The 25339-nt window shown below is 42.3% G+C and overlaps 1 protein-coding gene across 5 annotated transcripts in view; it reads right to left on the reverse strand.

The window, feature by feature from the left end:
- Positions 1 to 1688: 1688 nt before the first annotated feature.
- The window catches only part of arhgef4 (Rho guanine nucleotide exchange factor (GEF) 4), a 155675-nt gene continuing 132024 nt past the window's right edge, over positions 1689 to 25339 (reverse strand). For all 5 annotated transcript variants that reach the window (XM_084049229.1, XM_084049228.1, XM_084049231.1 and 2 more), the window contains 9 exons: positions 18960 to 19139; positions 17500 to 17700; positions 16690 to 16869; positions 15629 to 15861; positions 12020 to 12149; positions 10889 to 11020; positions 8575 to 8818; positions 6835 to 6912; positions 1689 to 5078 (listed from right to left, as the gene is read on the reverse strand). In XM_084049229.1, coding sequence (XP_083905355.1) covers positions 4921 to 5078; positions 6835 to 6912; positions 8575 to 8818; positions 10889 to 11020; positions 12020 to 12149; positions 15629 to 15861; positions 16690 to 16869; positions 17500 to 17700; positions 18960 to 19139 — 1536 coding nt within the window. In that variant the 3' untranslated portion in view covers positions 1689 to 4920. The remainder of the gene's footprint in view (positions 5079 to 6834; positions 6913 to 8574; positions 8819 to 10888; positions 11021 to 12019; positions 12150 to 15628; positions 15862 to 16689; positions 16870 to 17499; positions 17701 to 18959; positions 19140 to 25339) is intronic.

The following is a 25339-nucleotide window of genomic DNA, read 5'->3' on the forward strand; positions in this document are numbered from 1 at the left end:
GTGGAGGGAATTTGAAAACAAGCACTGTACACCCAGCTTAGACAGCGAAGCACGTAGACTGAACAGAGAACTGAGGCTGCTTAAATGAACCGCCAGAGTTGCACTGTGGGTATGAGGGTGTGAGCGAGTTAACTTGTAGCAAATGAAATGACTAGAGGTTGAACATACTGACTTAAAGGTGTACGACTGAATGGCTTATTAGCGAATGGGGGGGGGGGGGGGGTCCGGGGAGTATGAATGAAGTATATAAACGTTCTCCTTCCGTGTCTACATGAACTATCGTTACACTGAATGAAATAGCCGATCTACAAGCTCACAAAGCGTTGCGATCCAAAAAGTTGTGAGATTCTAGATCGGCTATTTTCACAATGACTGTATGACAATGAATGTCATACATTGAAAACAACTCCTCTCAAATTAGCATTTCATATTATCTTTAACAATTGCACACATATTAATTGATCCAGTCATGTTGTGTGCAATGCAATTGAGATGAGGTCTGCATGAGGTGAGACTTAAACCGGCGACCCTGTGGTTGCGAAGGCAGATGCTTTAGCAATCAAGCCATTGGACCAACAGACCTGAATTGGTGAAAAAGGAGCTTAACAGATGACACAGTTTTACGCAAATTGCTCAGAAATCCTGGGTTTAAGTGTTTTTCAAACTGCTCAAAATTGTGGACAATCTAAGGGCGGAGCTTACTGGTCAAAGGGATAGATGTGTCCTACATGAGTCAAGGCACATGTGTAAGCAAGTTTCATGGCTGTCGGCCAAACGAGGCATGACGTAGGCCTGTTTAAAGTTTGCTTGTTAAAAAAGTTGCTATAGCGCCCCCGTTGATATTTGGAATGACCCTCTACATTACTGCAAAGTTTCAAACAAATGTGTGTCTGCATGTATGTTTTAGGGGCAGACGAATCATTTTCATAAAACTGCTATAATCATTGGCTCATAAAAGCTTAATTTTTTTCACTTCGAAAAAATCCACCGCCATGAATCTGTCGGCATAGGTCTAAAGTACATGTGTAAAAAGTTTTGTGCAGAAAGGTCAGAGGTCAAAAGTCACGAAAGTTGTCAGGCATGAGGAGACGCATGTGTGTATCGAAGTTTCACGTCTGTAGGTCAAACAGTGCATGAGTTCTACCTGTTCAAAGTTGGCATTTTAAATTGGAGTGCTATATCGCCACCCTTTGGCCAATGGTTTCATGCCTTGGCCGTTTGGCATAGCCCTTTACCATATTGCCGATTTTCGTAAAAAGTGACCACACCATTAGGCCAGAACGGCGGAAGAATAATAGTGAAAGCCAAGAGATGCAAAGAGGCTTCGAGCCTATAGGCCTCGAACCCTCAAAAACCTGGTGGCGCTATAACAGGCCGGTCTGAAGAATGTGCAAGCACGCACGCGCGCACACACACACACACACACACACACACACACACACACACACACACACACACACACACACACACACACACGGATGGACGGACGGACAGACAGGGTGCACAACATAGTCTTGGCCACGCCTTCGGCCTGGCGGCTGGCAGAGACAATAACATACACCCTTTAAATGTACACTGATGGTCTTACTGTGGATGATTCCACTCTCCACATATAGTTCTTTGCACTCTGCAGGACCACACCTTGGATCACAAAACCAGCAATGTAGCACAAAAAAATACCTCTAGACTCACTTTAAATTATTTTATTTTCCCATAGTTTTTGAGTGCATATGTAAACAACCATACACAAATATAATATTCAAACACTGTCTTTTTTCTTTTAATTAAAACAAAAATTAGTAAAACTTTACACAAGTGTGCAACTCAACCCAAGATATGGATGCCAAAACATGTTTAACTTTCTCTCTGACAATACTCAATTTCAATTCAAAGGGCAAAATAGTTCAGTTACTGTATCTTCCTCAAGTAGGACATTATTGTTGTGGGGCACCAAAAGGAAAGGGGGGAATGAATCAGATGGTTACACATGATGAACTCTGTTATTATCTAATTTAAACTCTGATGAAATTATGAAAACAAATTAGGCCTAGTCATGAAAATGCAAACACTGGAATAACAATCAGTTGCGGTCATGCTGCTGGGTAAATGCTGGGGTGTCATGTTTTTTTATATACTTAAATTTGGAACCGAAAATGTATGAACTTGTTAAGTTCATGAGGAATCAGGAAGTATTCAGCCCTGTACCCCAGACCACCTTCATCCAATTTTTTTATTTTTTATGACCAACTGTAAAAATCAATATCTAATAGAGTCCCGAAGTCCTGATATCACATGTGTTTGGAGAATTTTCTTTTATAATCGTGCTGGATAAATTAGTACTTTTTCACCGAAATAAAAAAACAGGCTCGGCTGGTATGGTCCTTATCAGTTTATTCTATCTCTCTCATGCAAACTCACACAGAGTACCTACGTACACACATGTACGCACGCACGCACGCACGCACGCACGCACGCAAACACAATGTTGTTTGTTTGTCTCACCAGTAAAGGGTAGTGTGAGAAACAGCCTGTGATGTTAGGTTGTTATAATCCACAGTGTTGTACTATGAGGTGTCCAGGGCAATAAATCACTGTCGAATAGAGACGAAGTGTTGATATGCGATGAATTGAACATTTCTTGCCCCCGGCATCAAATCGGGAATCTAACTCACATCAAAGAGCGGGGACAGACACGCTGTCGAGGCCCCATGGGGCTTTGGCCTACAATACTCCTCACGTTCCCTCGAGTGCTGCTGTCTTGCTGGAAGTACAAAGACACATTTTTGTCACTACAAACAGCCTCTTTCTCACATTACCATCGTTAATATGCAGCGCCAGATGAAAGGTGTGTCAGGACTCGGAGACGTGCTGTTTCTCAGCTCTCTGGGGAGATGGTAGATTGTGGATACTTTGAGCGTCATTTATACTTCCGTCGTATCGCGGTGTCGAGTGCCGGAAATAGCCAAGCTTCGGTGCGCGACATCATTGTACGACGGAGCATAAATTCCGTAATAATTCCTATATACCACCTTTTCAATTTGAAAAGATGAGACCCAGTTTTACAAAGGAAACAATAATAATAATTCTAAGCACAAAATGAAATCAGATTGTGGCACTTTTCAAGTACCACAGCGATAGCAATTTTACAGCCAAGATCCTCGATGCTTTACACATATCAAATTGATGAATTTCAGCTGAAGATCACAGCTGAAATAACAATAATAATACAGTATAGCTATAGTAGCATTTTACCCAAATGTAGCATTTCTAGAACAGAACTCTGAATGCACAGAGAAGATGGCACCGCATACAGTAATGCGTCACAGTTGGCAAGCCCTCCTTCTACTGTTGTTTGCTGAATATTTGCAACACTTAATAAGCAGTAAAAGAAAATACTGACCACCCCAGCTGATGGCCACATTTTGTCAGCTTGGTCATTTTTATTTTTTTTACCTTTATAAGCTAATAACAGTTAAACAAAATAGTTGAGGAGTAAATTTCACAGAATGCACTTGCGTAACTACTGTGTCACATCTGGCCTTTAAAAATCAGAGTATTTCAGACCAAATACATAGAGAATAAGACTTGCAACATGACAATTACAGGCAGGTAAGGTATTGTATAATGTGTGTTCAGTGGTGTTCAGCCCAGTAGGACATTGAAATCTTTGTTCCGATGAAGAATCTGATTAAATATAGCAGGGGTGCTTCAAAAAATAAATTGAAAAAATTATAAAAAGAATTCTTCAGAGCTATTTTCGACACATCCATGCATGTTCTCTTAACACTTCCATGGGTTACACACTTCAAATGGCACTTTAAAAAAAACAGAGTTGTCTTGCTTTCACAGAGAGGACAAGCAGAGAAGGGAGAGTCGAGGATCAGACTCGTGGAATGTGTGCTGCAGGGGTGTGTACTGTAGGTAGTGTGTTGGGGGGAAAAAAGACCTGCGATGAGTCAAATCTTCTTTGGGTTCCATTCGGCTTCCAATACTGCGCATGTCCTGCACATGACCTCATTATGTACAAAAAAGGAAATTATAATCCATGTGGAAAAGAAAAGAAAACACGACATTGAAACCGCGAACTCAAAGGGTGAGATTATCGACACTATCTTGCGAAGAGAGAAGTACAGGAGGAAGCTTCATCCCATCCTCTCCTTGATTTTGTTCCCTTTTTTTTAATCACAAGTGGACACGGAATAAACAAATACTGTACGAAAAAGAGAAAAGGAGAAAAAAAAGGACAAAAACTCAACTCATCTGGCACTGTGAACAGTTGGCAAAACATAAATCGAAAGAACAGTGGAGAAAAAAAAGAACAACAACAACAAAAAAAACAAGAACAACACATTTTTGTCGACAGGCAACGTCTTTTTCACGGAGGCAGCACAGTCGTCAGTCCTGTGGTCGCTCGCAGCAGTACAGTAGTAGATTAGTACCAATCGACGCTTGATTGAAGGTGTAGTAGTAGTAGTAGTAGTAGTAGTAGTTGTAGTAGTAGTAGGTATTCAATAGTCCGTTCTCCCCAAACGTTTTAATCCTGATTTATACTTCTTTGTACAACGGTGTTGTGCGAAAATAGGCTATCTTTTGCACGACACCATCGCATGATGGAGCATAAATTACGCATTACACGTCTCCAGGAGACCATTCTCAAGTGTGATTGTTAACCAACCTATAAAGTGCTTTCTCAAAGAAAAAAAAAATCCCCACTCCTTCTTCTCCTCCTCCATCATCATCATCACCATCATCATCTTCATCTTTACAATATATCAGTATATTAGGGTAAACGGCGCGGGCAGGAATGAAAAGAGGGAGACGTAAAAAACAACCAGTTCAGGCACGAGCAGATGGGTCTTCTACCCCTCCCCCTTCCCCCCCTCCTCCTCTTGCGTTTTGTCGGTTTATTTTTTTGTCGTTCTACTTCTTGAACGGTGTCAGTCTGCCGATGTTGTGCCAAAAGGTGGAGGTCTTGCGCTTGGGCTCGGCCAGCATGAAGACCTGCTGTTGGGGCAGCGCGCTGGGCAGAGACGGGTGCTTCTGGCGGAGCAGGAAGTCGTAGTAGGGCCTGGTCACCGCTGAGGACAAAATGTTAGGCAGAAATGTATTAAAAATGCAAACCAATGCTAATGCTTAAGCCCCGAGAAAAAGAAATGAAAAGCGCTGGCTCATGCATTATAGAACAATGTCTCTGCATTATTCATAGTTGAGTGGTCAAAGCCCAGGAATGGAAAGAGAGCCCAGAGTGTTCATTTACCTCTGAGAGTGTAGAAATGCATGGACTTCCATTTTTACACTAGCGCTCCGGACAGTCAATAACCTCAACAATGATGAATATACGTCTAGCAATCTACCATGTGTACCATTACTCCACATCACTATTATATTTTATCAAATACCCAGCATTTATTTTCCATGGATGAGGGGGTTATAAAAATTAGGGTTGTCCGATATTGGCTTTTTTACCGATAACCGATATACCGATATTGTCCAACTCTTAATTACCGATACCGATATCAACCGATACCGATATATGCGGGGATTATTGTGATTAGGGTAAGCTCAAATTTCATATCACACACACCATATACAGTAAGAACTCCTGTAACTTATTTATAAAGCAAAAAAAAAAAAACATTTTTTTTTTTTCAAAAACCGATACCGATATTTTCCCGATATCAATTTTTATGCTAATATCGGCCGATAATATCGGACATCCCTAATAAGAATATATTTTTGTCTCCGCCAGGCCGAAGGCATGGTGGAGAGTATGTTTTAACTTTGTCCGTCCGTGTGTGTGTCCGTCCGTCCGTCTGTGAACACCTATCATTGGTCAAGCTTCACGTGACATCACAATATGTAATATAAATAGCTAAGACAGAATTAATCAGGAACAGTACCTTCTTTTACCACCTCGCCTGGCGGAGACCTGTGCTCCGAGGAGCACATTTTCTAGTTTTAAATATATTTTTACATGCGATATTCTTGTGCTTTTTGTCAGCCGACCTATCAGCGAAAGCTCAGGTGCCACTGCATGCTGAACTGTTACTGTGAGTGACAAACGTGGACAAAACTCAGACGCCCGGTTGCTGCGGATGATTTGATAGAATTCACGGCTGAGGAGATGCTGGAGTTTATGTGGATGCAAAGGAACCAAAATACAGAGCTGAAAACAGCTAGTGATCTTTGATTGTTCACAGAATAGCTGCTACAATTAATGGCTGCTGCGCGAAAGCATAGAGTGCATCTATCCCGTGCGTCTATCCCATCTATAACGAACTACACCACAGTTTTGGGTCGGAAGTAAATATCCCTTTATTTGATGTTTCCTACATTTCGTTTTTCAAAAGATTGAAAATCTTTTGAAAATAAACAATACAATCTAAATATTTCATAGATTAAAAACAAATTCAAACATTTTTCTAAAGAATTTCATAAACTAATAAAAAAAACTATTAAATTCTATAAATTAGAAGAAGAAAAAAAGAGGAGGGAAAAAAACAACATTTTAAGAAGTAGTGAAAACTACATCACTAGTTTGGGTCCTGGGGAGACATCACATTTCTCTTTTGGGTCTTAAGCTAAAAGGTTTGGGAACCACAGAACTAGACCCCTGGGAGATGGATTGCTGAGATGGAGCACTACACATACTGTACCTTCAGCTCCAAGTACTTACAGCATCTTCTTAGCCATGCCCCAGAATAAAACCCAGAAACATGCGATTCAAAGGCGAGCACTCTACCCGACTGAGCTACTACTAAATGATCATGGCCAGTGCAATCCCATTATGTCACTTTCCAGGGCACTTGTGTGTTAAACTTTTGCATACTGTACCTTTGGGTTTCCCAGCAGGGTGTCTTTTGCATGCGTTCAGCATGGCCTGCTTCTTTTGGACTTCAGTGAGAGAGAAGCCTGAAATGACAATAAGAAATGAATCAGCGTGCAGCAAACTGAAAACATGTTATTTCTAGTTGTTCTACCTTCAAGCACATGAACCTAATAATGTCCCTATTCTGGGCATGTCATAGTAGCCAAGCATTCTGCGAAAACAGCTGATCTACGTTCACATTGAGTCACAACTGCTATTTTCAGTGAAGAGGGGAAAAAGGGAGGGGGCCAAATAGGGACACCTGGGGTACCCTTATAATAAATATACAATAGTGTTCATGTCATTACGATCTCAATCTTGTACCATTCATTGTATATTGTACTGAAATCCTACAAACTGTACAAAGCATCACCAAAATAGTTTGCAAAATATTCTAAATGTGACTCTCACTCTATTTCTTTTTGCATATACTGTAGTTGTGGCTTGGAGCTAGGAACAGGAGGTGGGCTTTAAGTATGGGTATTGCACCTGTTTATCCATTGAATCAGTGTCAAGGGTCATACATGCCGTGGGTGTGCATCCACACAAAAAAAAAGGTTTATGCAAAGATAAAGCAATGCATGTTTTATCCGGAAATAGGTCAATTTTTCACTGCGAAACCTGTATGAATGAAGCATCAGCGATATGAATAGAAATACTCCAGCAATTTTCGTATTGTTTATTCGTCCCGCTTCCTGGTGTGTAAAGACTTTCACTCAGATCCATTTAAATGCAGCCATTTCCACATTCACTGACCCTTTGGCAGCTCAGAGTGTTTAACTATTAATACAGATGTAGACAAAGGACTATCAAGGAGAAAGGCTCGCATTTTTCTCTTTTTTTCCTTTCTAACAGAATCCCTGTGGTTTTGGTAGCAGGAGGTAAATGAGATCGCCTGATGAACGGAAGATCACTGATCCTGTGCTTGCCAATCTGTCCATCAACATGTCTTTATCTGCATGTCCTTCAGCAAGAAACCGAACGCTGCGCACTAGAGGTGGGCAATATACTGTAACTTCAAAGTGTCATCATGACAGTAATGGATCAAACATCGATATTTGAGACTGCATGTCTCTATCCTGTCACGTGTTCCTCTACACTTCCTTTATGCAATTCAATAATACACCTCCATGTTTTATGTAACCTAATTTACTAAGATGACAATTCTGAACACAGGTTTAATAATGTAAATGAATAAATTGTATTTCAATAATCCATATTAGTTTATATATTTTTTTATCTCCTCAGCACAATTTGTTGAAGTGTTTTTTTATTACTATTACTATTACTATTATTATTTGTACTTTCCTGTTCAATCCTGGATTTGCAATTGCAAGTGCTGCAATCTTAACCACTGAGCTACTTTCAAGTCAAAATTCATGTCAAACCAGAAACAAGATTGTGTCAAAGGTCGTGTCCAACCTAGACACAGGATCTAAATGTCTCAGTAGAAGAGCAGGGAGACCAAATTGGATGAGTTATATTGTATTAACATACTCTGCCATACAGAAGGGACAAAATAACATTGTATTCACTAAAATAGTTTACATGGTAGAGCTTAAATAATTTTGATATAATATATAAATATAACATTACATTTGATACACTTTAACACAAAATCCTCAACTTCTCCTAAATCCTAAAGCTGAAACAATTGAAACCATTGATTTGAACCATGGTCGGTGCGGCCATTCGTGACATCTGACCTGTCTCGCGGTCGTGCTGGACCTGTCTCCTCTCATCAGAGAAGGCCCTCAGCCAGCGCTGCTTCTGCTCGGGTTTCTTGGCGCACAGCAGGTGCACCTCGTCGCCGGCCGGCGAGCGCAGCTTCAGGGCGTTTTTCACGCTGACGTTGAAGTCTCTCTCCTTGCCGTCCTCCACGTCGACCACCTCCATCTGGTTCATGTCCACGCGGCCCTTGTAGTACAGCATGTCCCGCCTCAGAAGGTCCTGCGAGGCAGATGGGAGACCCGTGGATTAACCCATTAAGACCTGCGGCCGATTCTACAAATGCCTTCTAAATCAGTAGTTCTCACACTTTTTTCAACAATAGCAGATGTACAAACTTGCATCACGGCACGAAGTGAAAACACAAGTGAAAAAACAATTGTCTTGTCATTTAAGATAGTTCATTATCTTATTTGAGTTTCCAATCAGTATGACCTTAAATCTGTGTTTATCAACATGAGATGAGATCACATTATTGTAACCTTGTGCTGCCCAGGTGCCTGGTACAGAAAGATAAGGTCAGAACACAGGGCTCCTTTCTCTATAATGATGTACCAAGCTCTCTCTCTCTCCCTTGAGGGGAGTGACTTACTGACTGTATGTAAACTGTTGCACTTCCTGTATTCTTCAGAATTCTCTGAATAAACCAATTTATTGAACTACGTATTCTCTACTCATATTTGGTTCCGCGTCACGTTAACTTTAACTGAGTATTTAAGACTCAAGATTTTCTTAGCTATCAGATCCCCATTAGCTTCCACTGCCACTGTCACTAGTCTTCCTGGGGTCCACATTAGGGCATTAACAGAATAATTGAATATTAGAATATTCGACTATCAAACCACTATTCGACCACCATCAAAGTCGATTATTCGGGGGGGAAAAGAAAAAAAAGTGGCTTTTCTACAGCAGACACGCAGCTGTGAGCTCTGGTGTTGGTAGTTTTCCTAATCCATTCATGGTTGATTGTTGTCAAATCATTTCATACTGTATGTGAGGTTGTGCCTAGGGCTGTCCCCTCAAAGTCGACGCCGTTGGGCGAGGAGCCAACATCACTACATAAATACAATATTCATATACAACAACTAAACCTAAGTTACACTATAAAAATGGCAATGATAATTAGATAACAATATAGGAACATAGGTTAAACATCATGTACAAAAACATATTGATCGTTCCAATTGTGTGGTCACCCTCATTACTATTTTGTTTTTTAATAAGTATTTGAAGACAGGATGTTATTACAGTGTTGCTTCTGCCAGTGTTACAAAAGTAACACAGTGGCAGTAAATAACTTTTAAAGGTAACAAAGTAATACAACACATTACTAATCCCTACCTACATATTGCACAAGAAGAATCCAGCATCGATATAATATATTGCAATAAATGTGAGCTGCTGTGCTTAGATTACCTGCTATGGAACATTATCCCTCTTCCATTTCAAAATGCCTAGTCATACTGCCTCAGTTATTTTTTGTGGAAGTAACATAAACGCAGTGTAATAAGTGCCACATTAATACACAGACAGCAATATTGTAAAGTTAGTTTAGTACTTTAACTCTCGTCTGCATATTTTGTTTGGTGTCAATGCATCTTCATTGTTGATGTTTGTATCGATGCTTTGAATTGCTTTGTTTTTAACCATGTTCAGCACTTTGGTCAGCTTTGGGCTAATCTCCTAAGAACAGTCAGAGCTGCGCTACTGAATCTGTCAGGAGCCCCATTCAGAGCGTGTGCGCGTTAGCCTACAAGTGGGCGTGCCTTCAGATCAGGAAGCAGGCCGCACTTTACCCAATCAAATATAGTGGGCGGGATTTAGATCTGTACGCTCGCTTCCCACTGGAAACAAACCAAAACTCATTTAACAATAGCGTCCTCGGAGCCGACAAAACCACGGAAAGTTAGTAACATTTTAACTTGCTCTTTCATCATAGAAACAAGTGGGCTTATAACCAAAATGATCCATGTTCTTTGGGAGAAATGGTGTTAGTGTTCCGTGGAGAAATATTGTTAGTGGGAATGAAAACATTGGCGCACCACCGGAAGTGGAGTGCTGAGGGCAGACCAAAACCCTGGTTACCAGTCAGCATAGGTCTACTTAATCACTCCCCCAAAGTCAAATCAAAGGTTTAAAAAAAAACAGCAGAGGGCGCTGTTTTTCCTTTTTTTTTTGACGATGGGTTCCCAGATTGGCTTTGGGCTGCTGTAAATGTGCTATACAAATAAAGTTTGATTTGATTTGAACTTGGCCCACACTGGCTGCTGAATATAAAGCATTTCGACTCACCTTTTTGCAGTAGACCATCTGATGGTCAAAGAGGAAGAACATTCGCTGCTGACTCTTGCCTTGAGGCTGGGAGAGCTTGGTCAACTCCCCAGAGAAGATCAGGTCAGAGCTCTTACTCAGCACGTCTTCACCCTGCGTACGTGCACACATACACGCGCGCGCGCACGCACGCACGCACGCACGCACGCACGCACGCACGCACGCACGCACGCACGCACACACACACACACACACACACACACACACACACACACACACACACACACACACACACACACACACACACACACACACACACACACGGTTGTCTTAACAGGTACATGCCTCACCTTTACCTTACCTTAACAGATACATGCTTAACCCCCTTAACCCATCAAGACGCATCTGTGTCACTTTTTGATTTGAGCTAAAAAGCATTATTTTACACTTTGGCTATTCAAAATAGCAGATCTACAAGCTCATAGCGTGGCACAGGGTGCCGCGCTATGAGCTTGTAGATCTGCTATTTTTGTAAAATTATGAAAATGTGTGCAAATCTTTGAATATATTGTTTTAAAGCGAACGTTTGTAACTAAAATTTTTGCTTCTGGGGGTCCCTGGAATAAAATATTTTGAGATGGGGGTCCGCGGCCAAATTCATATCATGTTGGGGGTCCTTGACATGAAAAAAGTTTGAAAACAACTGATATAGAAACATACGTTTTTCAGAAAACCGTCAAAAAGACATTTTGCAGAATCGGAACCTCAGGCCTCAATGGGTCAGTCTGGCGACCTCACATAAATGGACAACTATCCTGTAATAAGCCTCAGCTCCCTTGCCATGAAAACCTACAACAAAATGATCCTCAGTCGGATCTGCTCTCTACTAGACCCTCGACTGAAGCTCACTGGACATTGTGGACCATTATGTTGGAATAGGGAGTCTGGGAAAGACTGAAAGGAAGATGTCTCAAGCTACCGTTAGCTGGCCTCGACATTGAATACATAGGACCACAATGGAAACACGTCCCCAGGACTTTTTTTGTGTTACCCTTTTAGCCCTAATGCATAATGCTACGTGCTGTTTACATTTCTGACTATTAAAGTATTCAATCAATCAATCATTTTTCGACGTGAAGCACCGCTGCTTACCTCCCAGTCCTCGATGGCGCTCTGCCACTGGGCGATCTTGTCAATGTTCTCCAGGCGCCGTTTCCTTTCGTTGATGAGCCTGGCGACGTTCTTCATGGCATTTAATGCAGCCTCCACGTCCTTGTAATCCCTGGAGAACACAGAGGAAAGATGACTATGTGTTGTCTGAGCATTATGAATACGTTTGGTGCAGAGGTTGGTTCAAATAAATACTTTTTAATAGCTAATTTGTGGTTGAAAGTAAGGATATTTCATCATGTAACTGCCAATTGTAACAATCGGACGGTACTGTATACAGTCATTTACAATACCTATAATCATTTGAAAAACCAAGCACTTCATGCATATACACATTACAGTAAATGTGTTGTAGGGCTAACATTTTCTCCACACCGAAACTGGTATTGATCCCAGGCTACATGAACTGCATCATGGGAATTGTAGGAATACAGAGAACAACCAACCTGTGACCTTTGGGGCATCTAACTATATAAATGGCGAGCAACTTCCGCACCCTCGGTGGCGACACCCCACAGCTCTGTTATCGAATAAACAACGCACCGCCAGACCACATGTCGCCTACTGACTCGCCACGCCGGCCGCGCTGAATTTACGCCTCGCGTAGGGGACATCTCACTGCTCACTACACCGTTTCCACCGCGCAACATAATTAATTCTACTCACCAAATGTCGGACAAAACGGAAGGGGAGCCCGCTTCGTACCGTTTACCGTGCGCACGACCTCATCACCACAACAGCAGCCAGCCGCTGCGGGGTTTTTTTCCTTTTTTTCCAAACTTTTTTTTTGGTCACCATTTTCTCCAGGCACCATTTCTGGTGTAACGTCGGGTGTTTCTTTTCACCAGCCAATCACCTTTCACGTTGCCACGTCCGTTGCCACGTCGCGCTGACGTACGCTAAACAAGCGCTGCCGTGCGCACAATGCAAACGAGCCCAAAGGCGCGCAAAAATAAGCCGACCATTGCTTACACACAAAGTCAGACCTGGCAACGCAGCCTACGCCAATCATGTGTGAGAGATCTACAAGCTATGGGGCAGAGACGCCACCGTATCTTAGCAACAACTACAGCGCTCACTCTCATTGGTCCTGTCACGCTAAGAGCAGTCTCCAGACAATGGCATCGCAGACAGCTTGCTGTTACTGCTGTAGCCATCACAGGCAGTTGCAGCACGACGGACAGGGCGCTGTGATAGCTGCCATGTCGCTAACGCTAACCTGGTTGTCATGCCTGCAGCGCCTGTGCAATCACTTTGTCAACAATGCACGTTCGTGTGGTGAATGTCTATATTGCTGCTCAGTTCGTCCATTGTAGATGGTGTATGTTTGTGTGTGTCTTCTGAAGAACTATGTAGCTCCACAGCAACTACAGTAACTAACGTAATGGCAGGACCGCCCCGTGCAACGCATGTTAGGCTGCATTATGGTCATGTAGTAATTTCAGATAATTTCGCTCCGATTAGAGCAGTGTTTATCAACCCTTTCACGCCGCCAAACCCCCCCCCCCCCCCCCCCAAATACACGTACTTGATCTGGGACCCCCCCCATTCTGTTTGACTCCGTTCCACAAGTCAATATTGTGAAAATAGCCGATCTACAAGCTCGAAACGCCTCACGTTGAGAGGCTTTGTAAGCTTGGAGATCGGCTATTTTCTACATGATTGCCTCTTTCTTACATTCTTTGCCAATGTGGCCCATGTTTTCATAGCATAGTTTATTGACTACTTCTGTTGCAGAAATGGCCATTTCCTTTACTTTCGGTTTTTTATTGTCTCCGCCAGGCCGAAAGGCATGGCGCAAGACTATGTTTCACCCCCTGTCCGTCCGTCTGTGATAGCTAATCTCTCACATCGTTGACTTGATCGCAGCAAAATAACAGCCCGATGTGGAGAGTCAGTGAGAGCTGGATAAACGACGTAAAATGTGTCAAAAGGAGTCTGTACGCCTGTCGATAAATGAACACATGACGTCGGTGGGAGAGGAGATATTGTGTCTTTTGGACAAACAGCAGCGTCGTGCTGATGTTTGTTGTGTGAAGCAGCTTAATGTCAGAGTGTTTGTGTTGGAGCGCCTCAGTGCGGCTGCAGAGTTCATGTGCAACCTCTTCCACAGAGACACAGAGACACTAGAAACTCTGCTGGGGAAAAAAAACACTGCTGGCCATTGACTTTCCTATGGACATTGATCTACACACTGCAGGTATATCTGCTACACACACAACATCAAACTACACACTGCAGGTATGATGCAGCGTTTGCATTACAGCCAGCATGCCAGCGTAGTTCCCATATGGTTTCAAGGTGGGCTAAACCATATGGACCCCATGTCAGCAATGTCAGCGGCATCCACTTCAGTCCCAACTGCGATGCCCATGCAGGCTATAAGTAGCTTCTACCTGGCCCTTAGGTGGGCCCCAACTAGCCATGTTTATGTGGGACCAAGGCGGGTCCTAACTGGGTTTGCCCATGCAGCCTTTAACTGGGTTCTACCTGGGCCCTAGGTGTACCCTAACCAACCACAGTGCAGTGCCCATCGCTCCAATTGTTGTGACGTCAGGGCTCTCAATACTGCACATTGCTGGAGGAGGAGGGGCCGCAGGGCGACCGCACACATCGCTGAACCACGGATGTTTCCTCTGTGGATTTACAATCTGCCCCTCTATGCCACATATCATCCGCACTACAGGGTCTTCACTGACCGAGCCACGGCCCCACTGACCCTCATGACGCTACGCCACTTAAACGTGCGGCAGCATGCGCTGGGTTGCCAGGTTTGCACAGCCTGCGCCAGAAACAAGCAACCACCTTCATGAAAAAAAAAAAACACCAAAATGGTCCGCAATGTTCCAGGGGTGTCCCCGCGCGTCCCAACACTCCACAGGGGGTCAGTGGACCATCAGGGGGTCCGCGGACCCCCTGTGGACCCCCTGAAACATAACAAATATTATTTCTTCAAATGTTTTCCTTTTTCAAAAAAACTTTTCCACAGTTTCACTCCGGCGATTTGGGTCCCCCAATATACACACGGCCACGCTGGGCCCCGTGCGCGGCTGGGGTTGAGGGGGGCGTAGCCCCCCGAAACTCTAGTAGTCTATAAAGTTCCATATAGTTCGACCATATCAAAACAAAAAGGCAAAACAGTCATTTGTGGAGGGGTTTCCGAATAACATGTACAGTGATGATGTTTCAGTCATATTTTTCCTTCCGCCAACCAGGTGAAAGAAATAAGATTGAGGCTTTAACCATTGCTTTGATGCAACCATTATGGTTTCATGGAAGATGCTTCTAAACATAATTTGCTAGTTTGACCACTTTAAATGCTCTAATCTTATAATTATAATACCCGAAAGTAGCCTATCTACAAGCTCTCAATGCGTCGCAGATGCATTGAGAGCTAGTAGTATTAATAATAATAATACTATTAATACAAATAATTAATTAATTATTATTATATTAATATTAATTAAAATAATGAATTAATTAAAAATAATAATAGTATTAATAATACTACCTTCGCTGCGCAACATGCTTCCATAGAAGACATGCTGACTTCTATGGAATCCACTGAGAACTTGAATCCACGAGACTCACCTGTGCTGTGGGTTGGTGTATTTGAGCAACTCGGCGAGCTGCAGCGGGTACTTGCAGATCTTCTGGACGGGGGTGAGCAGGAAGCCGTCCAGCGAGATGTCGATCATCTTCTGGAGCAGCCGGCACGCCTCGAAGAAGAACACGTACTTGTTGACCTTCATGAGCTTGGAGAGCTGGATGCAGGCGTTGGGGTGGTTGTTGCAGTACTCCGAGTAGATCTGGAAATCTGTTTGCTGGAGGTGGGTGGGGGGGGGGGGGGGGGGGGGCAGACAGTCAGTGACAAAGGGCACTTAAGCCCAATTTTATACTTTGTTGTATGATGGGCCATATAAAGGGCCATACCGATGGTGTGGGATGTTTGGTTTATTGACGACTCTCTGTACACTGTACTTTATTTTTTGAAGCATATTGTGGTTTGATTGGTCTTTCGGGAAGCCAATGCTTTCCATTCATCTCAGTACAGTGTTGAAAATCCGCTTGCAGGGACATACTTGAGATACAGTGGGTAATCCAGCACACGAAACGATACGATTTCATGTCAAAGTTATATTATCATTTGCGTGGATTGATTTGAAAAGTCAAGCTGGAAACAGTCCCTGGAGAAAATATTTTGTAAACAAAATTCAACTATACATGACTTTATTAGCCACGCAGTGTTGTTAAGCGAACATTGACTCAATTATTCACGTAAGTTCGGTAGCATTCTAATGACTTTGGACAAAATGTAAAGAAAACCAATTTGTTTTAGGCAGTTAATAAAAATAGTGAGCAAAATGGTCAATATCAGCTTTCATGAGAATTACTATTGAGCGCTACTGTCTCAAAGGGGAACTTTGTCTGTATTTTATGCTAATTCTACCATTTAATTGAGACGAGACCATGTGAAAAGCAGACAACACAACAAAATACATAATGTTACACAGGCTGGAGGAAATAAGAAAACGAGCTATTGCCCCACATGATGAACTGCGAACAGTTAGAACAACAGTTTAGAATTATTCCAATATAAAAATCAATATTCAGCAATGTTCCTTTTTAACAACTTTTCAAAGTATGCTCACATGTTCCAGGAAGCAGCAGCCGATCTCACTGAGGTGCGGCTGCTCCTTGTTGAACCTCTTCTCCAGACCTTTGAGGAACTTCCTTTGGAAGCGGTAGATGTCCTCGATGTTGCCAAAAATTGTGCGTAGCTGCTCCTCGTTGAACATGTCCGTCCTCTTGCGACACTGCTTGATGTAACCCTGCGTTAGGGTAGAGACCAAATAAACCCACCTTGTTACGCATACAGGAGACCAGTGGTTCTAAAAAACCTTTCGTGTCCAAGGCACACCAAAGGGTAAGTCAGCATATCAAGGCACGCCTGTACAGAATTCATATCCGTGCAGGATAGATTCTATTATAGCACATGTTGTCATTCTTATAACTCTATACATGTTTATTCTTATTTACGATGTCCAAATTAAAGGTTTTGTTTGTCAAAAAAAAAAAAAATCTATGAGCTCACACTGTGCCGTGATTTATTTTTGGGGGCTTTTTTTCTGAGCTGTTGACAGGCATACAGTATAGGGAGATGGGATACACAGAGAGAGAAAGTAGGACATGCCTGTCATTAGCAAATGGTCCAGCCGGCCGGGAATCGAACAAGGGACTTGCAGTGAGGCATTAGAGCCCATGTGGTATGCACCCTGACCGTGTGGGAAACACAGCAGTAGACTCTTTACTATGTCTCTGGTGATTTACTTTTTTTGCTGTTGATCTTTTTTTGTGTTTTTGTGAAACAAAAACACCCACTTGCAACATTCTCCTTTCTCAATTGGACTCTAAACGGACTGCTTGTATCGGTGATGAACTAGTAAACAGCAGAAACTGACCTCACAGATGTCTTTGAGGTGCTTGATGTAATCTCGCTCGGTGCTCATGATCTCGTTGATGACGTTGGTTCTCATCTGCTCCTTGCAGGGCAGGCCGGGCCCCAGGAGGAGCCCCAGGCCCTCCCGGTCCTCCGCCCCGGCCTGCGTCTCCTCCAGCTGGGCCAAGTACTCCTCCATGGGCTCGTCCTGGTTCACGCGGAGCTGAGGTGACGGTCAGAGCTGTTAGTATACACGCACCTCCTCTAGACCAGTGGTTCTCAACCTTTTCAGGCCCCGGCCCCCGAAAATAATCACATTTGAACTGGGGACCCCTCAACCTGACAAGCACTTGGAATTGTAGGAGTTGAGGCATTACATTTAGTTTGACTCTGTGCCACAGATAAATATCGTGAAAATAGCCGATCTACAAGCTCAACGCTTTTTCAAAAATTTTGCCTCTTCCTTTATTATTTGAAAATGTTTTTTTTTTTTTCAAAACGTCTAAAGCTGGCTCCCTACAGCAGCTCTGAAGTGATGATGAAACATTCTAATGTTCACATTTGTATACTTCCCATAACATTTATCATACAAAGCCTTTGTTTTGTACAAGCCTTTGTCATGCCGTAATGGACATGAATTGTAAATGTTTTGGGAAACCCAAACCCCGCCTGGCCATTCACAAACAAAGGAACTAGAACACACAAGCAGGCCAATGATGACTTATTAAAGACCGATAGAGCCCTAATTTTGCAGGTGATGGGAAACATGTCTTTGAAACGGGCCAATCTTTCACACTACCCACTCTCTGCCAGTATTACAGCAGCTGCCGTCATTAATCATCACTGGCAATTAAAGTGCAAGGTGGCCCAAGAATTTCTGTCTATCTCAGCTCCCCAAAGAGGGAGGGAGAGAGGAAAAGAGAGAAAGGGAGAGAAAGAGAGAGAGAGAGAGAGAGAGAGAGGGGGGGGGGGGGGGAGGGAGAGAAGTGGTAACAGTGGTGTTAGGTAACTAAGTACATTTACTCAAGTACTGTACACAAATTTAGAGGTAGTTTTTTTACTGAAGTATTTCCAATTTTCAATACTTGTACTTCTACTCCATTACACTACAATTATTTGAAAACTTCAGTTACTAGTTACTTTGTTGATTTTGATTATTATTACAACGCATATATTAACCACTTCAGCCGTTCAGCTATTTGAAAATATCAGATCTACAAGCTCTGTGAGCTATTTTCAAAAGATTTGTATACATTATAGACATACTGTATGATAACTTGTGAAACGTGACATTCTGCACAATGAGTACTTTGACTTTTGGTACTTTAAGTACATTTTGACGCCAATACTTTTTCACTTTTACCCAAGTACATTTTCAATACGGGACTTCTACCTGTAACAGAGTATATCTACTTTGCAGTATTGACTCAAGTAAAACATGTGAGTGCTTCTTCCATCGCTGGAGAAGTGTTTACCACTCACCCGCACAAAGCTGGCCGGGAACCAGCCCTCGCTGTCCAGGATGCGGCCCCACCACCACTCCTTGTTGCTGGCGTCCACTACTTCGATGACGTCCCCCGCCTTGAAGCCCAGCTCCTGGTCGTCCATGGTGACGTGGTCCCATAGGGCCTCGGCGTACACCACACTGCCATCGCTGATCAGCTAAAGAGAGAGAAAACGCAAACACCAAGGTTAAACCTCAGACGGGGCAATGGATGACCAAGTGTAGTGCATGGGAGAGGAAAATGAAAAATAAAGACATAAATTAAATATAGTATACTTTTGCTGTCCGGTGGAAACCTTGTATGTCCAAAACCTTTTTTTAGTTATACTATTTAAAAAAAAAACATTTTAAAATAGTGAAAATAGCAACCCGTTGTGACTTGTGAGCTTGTAAATCAGCTTTTTTCCCATTCTAAAAAGCCATTTCACAACAGGGGGTCCACAACCGGAGGCTGCGGATGTTGGCATGTAGAGGTTTGGACAGCCCTGGTCAAGTGGTTTTGTTGGTATGAAACATTTACTGCACTGTGCTTTAGTAATAGCCCAGTGCTGACTCTTTGCAAACGGCAGCACTTTGGGGAATTTGGTAATTGTAAAAAGGATAAAACTGTGACTGTAAAGCCCAGCACACTGAGCGGGTGGCAGGTGTAAAAGATGCAGCGTATACAGTGGGTATGCAGGGTATAAGAGATGACATTGAAAAGGAAAGTGAAGCTAATTCATCACAAAATGACATTTACAGTACCACAGCGTTGAACAGGGCAGGGTTATTAAAGCTTTGAATTTTTAGTTGTTGGTTTTTATTTTTATTTCCTTTTTTACTTCATTTTTGAAATGTTGACTGCTTTCGATTTCATTTTTTTTTTTTTTTTTTTTTCACAGTTAACCACTTTCAAGGTGGCGCCATGGTTGAAAATAGTGAAAAATGCTATTTTTGACAACCGGGCTTAAGTGGTTAAAACTGGCATGGCTGCAACATAAGATAGATTTCATAGAGAAGATAGATTTCATATCCACCAAAAACACTAGTAGGCTGATGTATGATTTTAGTTTGTTTTGTTTGTTCATTTTCTAAACATAAAACACAGTTTAATTTATTTATCGTTTATAAAGCCTTGTTTTATTTTTTTTATTTCCATGAACTACAACATTGTCATTTTGTTAGTTTTAGTTACCGTAACTATAATGACCTTGGAGCAAGGCGGTGTGCACTACACACTCCGTCTTGATGCAGACTCTAGTCTGTAGCAGCAAATGGACCGAAGCCCCCCCTTCCATTTGATACCACAGAGCAAAAATAAAATAAGATCACTGAGCCATTACACCACTAAGTTAATCAGCGTCGCCTCTGTCGAAAGGCATCGACCGCTTTTCGACCGGGGCGAGTCTGAGTGCAGCCTGACAGAGATCAATGGAGCCGATGCCATGGTGAGGTGAGCAAGGCCGAAATGGAGGGGGGGCCAGGTCTAAGAAAACAAGCCCAAAAGAAGCGACTTAGGCCCCATGAGCACTTTAAACCTATATACTGTACACATCAGCTATTTGAAGATATCAGAAGAGGAGGGAAACCTCGTGAAAGGAGCACTTCAGCCATTGTCAACCTTGTCTTCGTGTAACCAATTCAAGACTCAAGACCTGAGTCTAATTCTACAAATGCCTTCTAAATCAGTAGTTCTTAAACTTGATATATAGGCTACCCGAGACATCAGCGGTAGTCAGGTTTGGTCATTTTACAGCAAGCTATACTTTTTTTTTTTTTTTAAGCTGAAAAGCTTATATTTTAGCATGCTAACTTTCAAGGGAGAGAAAGACTGTAGTTTCTATTGGCTTGGAATCCACATCGATTATGTGATCAGTAGGCAGGTTTCTGAACTGTCCATAGCCCACCAATGAGACACAGAGTGAGTCAATTGTACCATCCTATAATGAGCATTAGTGAGGACCAAGAGACATTTTTTTAAATGGCTGCTAATTGTTCCACATGTATCCCAAGCTAACCTTACCTACATTTATAACTATTTCTGACAACAAATTCACAATTCTTATGGTTTTGTAAGCACATTTTCTCCTAGTTGCAATGCACCACAGCTCTGTTTACACCTTTATTTATTCCCTTTTAAATGTACATTATAAATGTATGTTTTCTCATGCCAATAAAGCCCCTTTGAATTAAATTGAGAGAGAGATAGATAGAGAGAGAGAGAGAGAGAAAGAGAGAGGGCGTTATCGATGAAGACACACCATTGCAGTGGTCATATTTCATAGCATGTCGTATACACAAGAGCAGCTATCGTACTGCATCACCATGGCCTGATGGTGCTCCGCGGAGGTCTATCTATTACTGCTGCTCCGCCTCATTCCTGCAGAGCCGACACAAAACCCTGTACTGCTGGACCGCCTCAGCACAACGGCAGTGTTGCCAGATTTTGCGAGAGAAATAAGGCAACCAGGTCTATGAAAACAAGCCCCAAAGAAGCAACTAGGCTACATAGGCAAACCTATATCATATATGCATCGGATATGTGAAAATAGCCGATCTCACAACGTGTTGTGTTGCGACACGTTGTGAGCTTGTAGATCTGCTATTTTTAAAAATAAATCTTGAAAAATGTTGAAACATTGAAAATAAATCATTTTGAAACATTTTAACAACACAAATCTGGTATGGGGGTCCATGGCACAAAATATTGTCAGATGGGGGGGTCCGTGGACAAATGCATATTAATTTGGGGAGTCCATGATTTGAAAATGTTTGAGAACCACTGGTTTAAACAACATTAGGAAACAAGCCCAAATAAGCAACAACACTTTAGAAACAAGCCCACAAAATCACAATCCGCAAACTACCAATATTTACAAGCTACTTAACAGAAAAACAAGCCCAAAATCGCTTATAATAAGCAGACATGGCAACGCTGCACAACTGCCCTGCTCCTCTGCAATGTTCTTATCTCTTCTGGCACATAAGGGACCAACGCTGTAATGTCTTTCCATACTTCAGCATTTCTATATATTAGCCACGTGGTCTGCCTTTGCGTCGATGATAAGAGATTTTTTTATGTGTTTTTCTTTATTATTTCTGCAATATTCTGTGACTGTGGCTGCGGTCTATCCATCACAGGTGGCTTGTTGCTAGGCAACACTCACATCGTGTTGCCTCTCCTCTCGACCTTTTTACGGGCTGCTAGCCGGGGCTAGCCGTCTATAAGAGAGTCAGTCTGTGTGTGTGTGTGTGTGTGTGTGTGTATGTGTACTATACGTGTGAGGACCAGTATTCCAGAAATCTGAATTAAAGCAATCGACATTGTGAGGACCATTTTCCTGCTCCTCACAAGGGAAGATTGCTTGTTTTAAGGTTACATATGATTGGGGAAAGTATGGAAAAATAGCCCGATCTACAAGCTCACACTTGTGAGCTTGTAGATCGGGCTTGTGTGTGTGTGTGTGTGTGTGTGTGTGTGTGTGTGTGTGTGTGTGTGTGTGTGTGTGTGTGTGTGTCCATCCAGCCTAGTCTTGCAAACTGCTGGACCGATCACTGCCAGGTTTCTTGTTTTATCTCAGATTGTTGTGACACAACATTCCTCTTGCCAAATAGAACAGTGCTGGAGTGCTTTGTGTGGGCTGAAGGTGTCCCGTTTGAAGACAGGGCGTCTCTCTTCATTCACTAAACCAGAGGTTTTCAAAGTTTTTCAGGCCAAGGACCCCTTAGCTGAGAAAGAGATGAAGCAGGGACCCCCACTAATGTATAAAATATTGTGGCAGATTACACTTTTTTACTTAGACCGTTGGCTCTGTACTTGGTTTGCTCCTTTTTCCCTGTACACCAAACCACTTTGCCGAAAATAGGCGATCTACAAGCTCTCAACGCTAAGTTGCAGCGCGAGGCGTTGTGAGCTTGTAGATTAGCTATTTACCCATCCCGCTCCCATTTTCTTGGGGGGGAGGGGAGTATATTGAATTAAATTAATTTATGTTCACCTCGTCCTTTTTAGTAGGGCTAGGCGAAATGGCATTTATTTTTCCATATTGACCGATATTGTCATATTTATTATAATATAATTTATAATTTGATAAGGCTAATGTTCCCCTCCGAATAGGCAAACAAAAGGAAAAAAATTAATCCTATCACACAAAGATTTGGCGGCCAGCCTGTAGTAACTCTGAGGACCCCCTAGGGGGTCATGGACACCCTGTTGAAGACCTCAGCAATAAACACATGAGATGTGATGAGACGCCGTGGCTAAACTGTCTCGCTAACCAGGACACACGTGACTTCATAGAAATGTGAAAAACACTCTCTCTTGAGTAGAACACACATACGTTTTGTATTACTAGACACGCGAGGACATCAAGATTTTAGGATGCCATTGAAAATAGCTGGATATAGCCACGCATCTGAGAATAAAATAGGGAAAACTCGATTCCCCGATCTCTCTAAACCTAACCTGTAAGTGCCTAACCCTGTAGCCTAACCAACCTGATTTTTTTCCTAAATGTAAGTTTAATCCTTTTTTTTTAACCACAAAACCATTTATCTTGTGAGGACCAGGGAAAAGTGTCCCCACAATGTCCATTTCTCGAAAATCCTACTATACTTGTGGGGACCTTTGGCCCTCACAAGTATAGAAACACAAACACACACACACACACACACACACACACACACACACACACACGGGCAGCAGCAGCTGGACCCCTTCCCCTCTCCCCTGGGTGGGTGACGTGAGCAGCTGAGCAGTAAATAAACGTGTCTGTTCTGGAAGGAGGCTCTTGGATCAGAAATGGGCTTAGCCAGTCTGGAGCATGCCCCAGGGTCCGCTTCACAACACCCAGCTGACATATGGCACCAGGGGCCCTAGGATCCCACTGTAAAATGCATGTGTGCGTAATGCACGCACACATAATGCATGCATAATGCACGCATAAGGCACGCATGCACGCATAATGCACGAACGCATGCACAACCTATTACGACAGGGAAAGTATCTGTCATTTTAGATTTTAACCACTTTAACCATTACTTTATACTTTGGCTATTAAAAAAATATATATATAAAATCATGAACATTTTTGCTAATTGTAAAGCAACCATTTGTAACTCAAATCTTTGCTTATGGGGGTCCCTGGAACTCAATATTTTGAGATGGGGGGTCCGCAGCCAAATACATATAATTTGGGGGGTCCTTGAAATGAAAACGTTTGCGCAGCACTGATATGGTTAATGCACGCACGCACACTATATATAAGCTACATGAAAATGAAAACAAAATGAACCACTTTAACCCTGGTGTCCCTATTTTGGTCACATCATTATGAATGAAGATTTCATATTCTAATGACATTTCTGGAAATTCCCAGAATTTTCCAGAAATAGCAGGCTCTATTCTACAAGCTAACAACACGTCGTATCGGCTATTGCCGCTCTAAGTGTTTAATAATCAGGAAGGATTCCAAAGGAAAAACATTGAATGATGCCAGATTATGACAGAACTGTGTAAAAAGATGGTATGAATTATGGATCAATGTATTCCTCAGCCACAGAGATCGTTCACATCCAGCCTCGATGTTTACTTATGAATGAGCTTATTCAAAACAGACCTTGGATTCCTGGAATGGGGTCGCTTGACTTAGTAATGCAATCAGATCATTAGAACCATCTCCTAGATCACTGGTTCTCAATGACCATGACTCCCCAAAATAATAATAATTAGGGTTGTCCGATATTGGCTTTTTTACCGATAACCGATATACCGATATTGTCCAACTCTTAATTACCGATACCGATATCAACCGATACCGATATATGCGGGGATTATTGTGATTAGGGTAAGCTCAAATTTCATATCACACACACCATATACAGTAAGAACTCCTGTAACTTATTTATAAAGCCAAAAAAAAAAAAAAAAAAAAAAAAAGATTTTTTTTTTTTTCAAAAACCGATACCGATATTTTCCCGATATCAATTTTTATGCTAATATCGGCCGATAATATCGGGAGGCCGATAATATCGGACATCCCTAATAATAATAATAATAATAATAATAATATTTGAACTGGGGACCCCGCCCCCCCCCCCCCCCCCCCCCGCCCCCCCCACCCACCCACCCCTGATAAGCACTTGTAATGTAGGAGTTGAGGCATTCAATTTAGTTTGACTCGGTTCCACTGATAAATATTGTGAAAATAGCAGATCTACAAACTCACAACGCCTCTGAGGCGTTGTGAGTTTGTAGATCAGCTATTTTCACAAGTTTTGCCTCTTTCTTATATTATTTGACAATTTGGCCAATGTTTGACCAAGGTTCTTGAAATTAAAAAGGTTGAGAATCACTGTCCTGCATACATACATCATACAG

The sequence above is a fragment of the Gymnoscopelus microlampas genome (genome assembly GCF_963454915.1).
Source record: "Gymnoscopelus microlampas genome assembly, chromosome: 22".
NCBI lineage: Eukaryota > Metazoa > Chordata > Actinopteri > Myctophiformes > Myctophidae > Gymnoscopelus > Gymnoscopelus microlampas.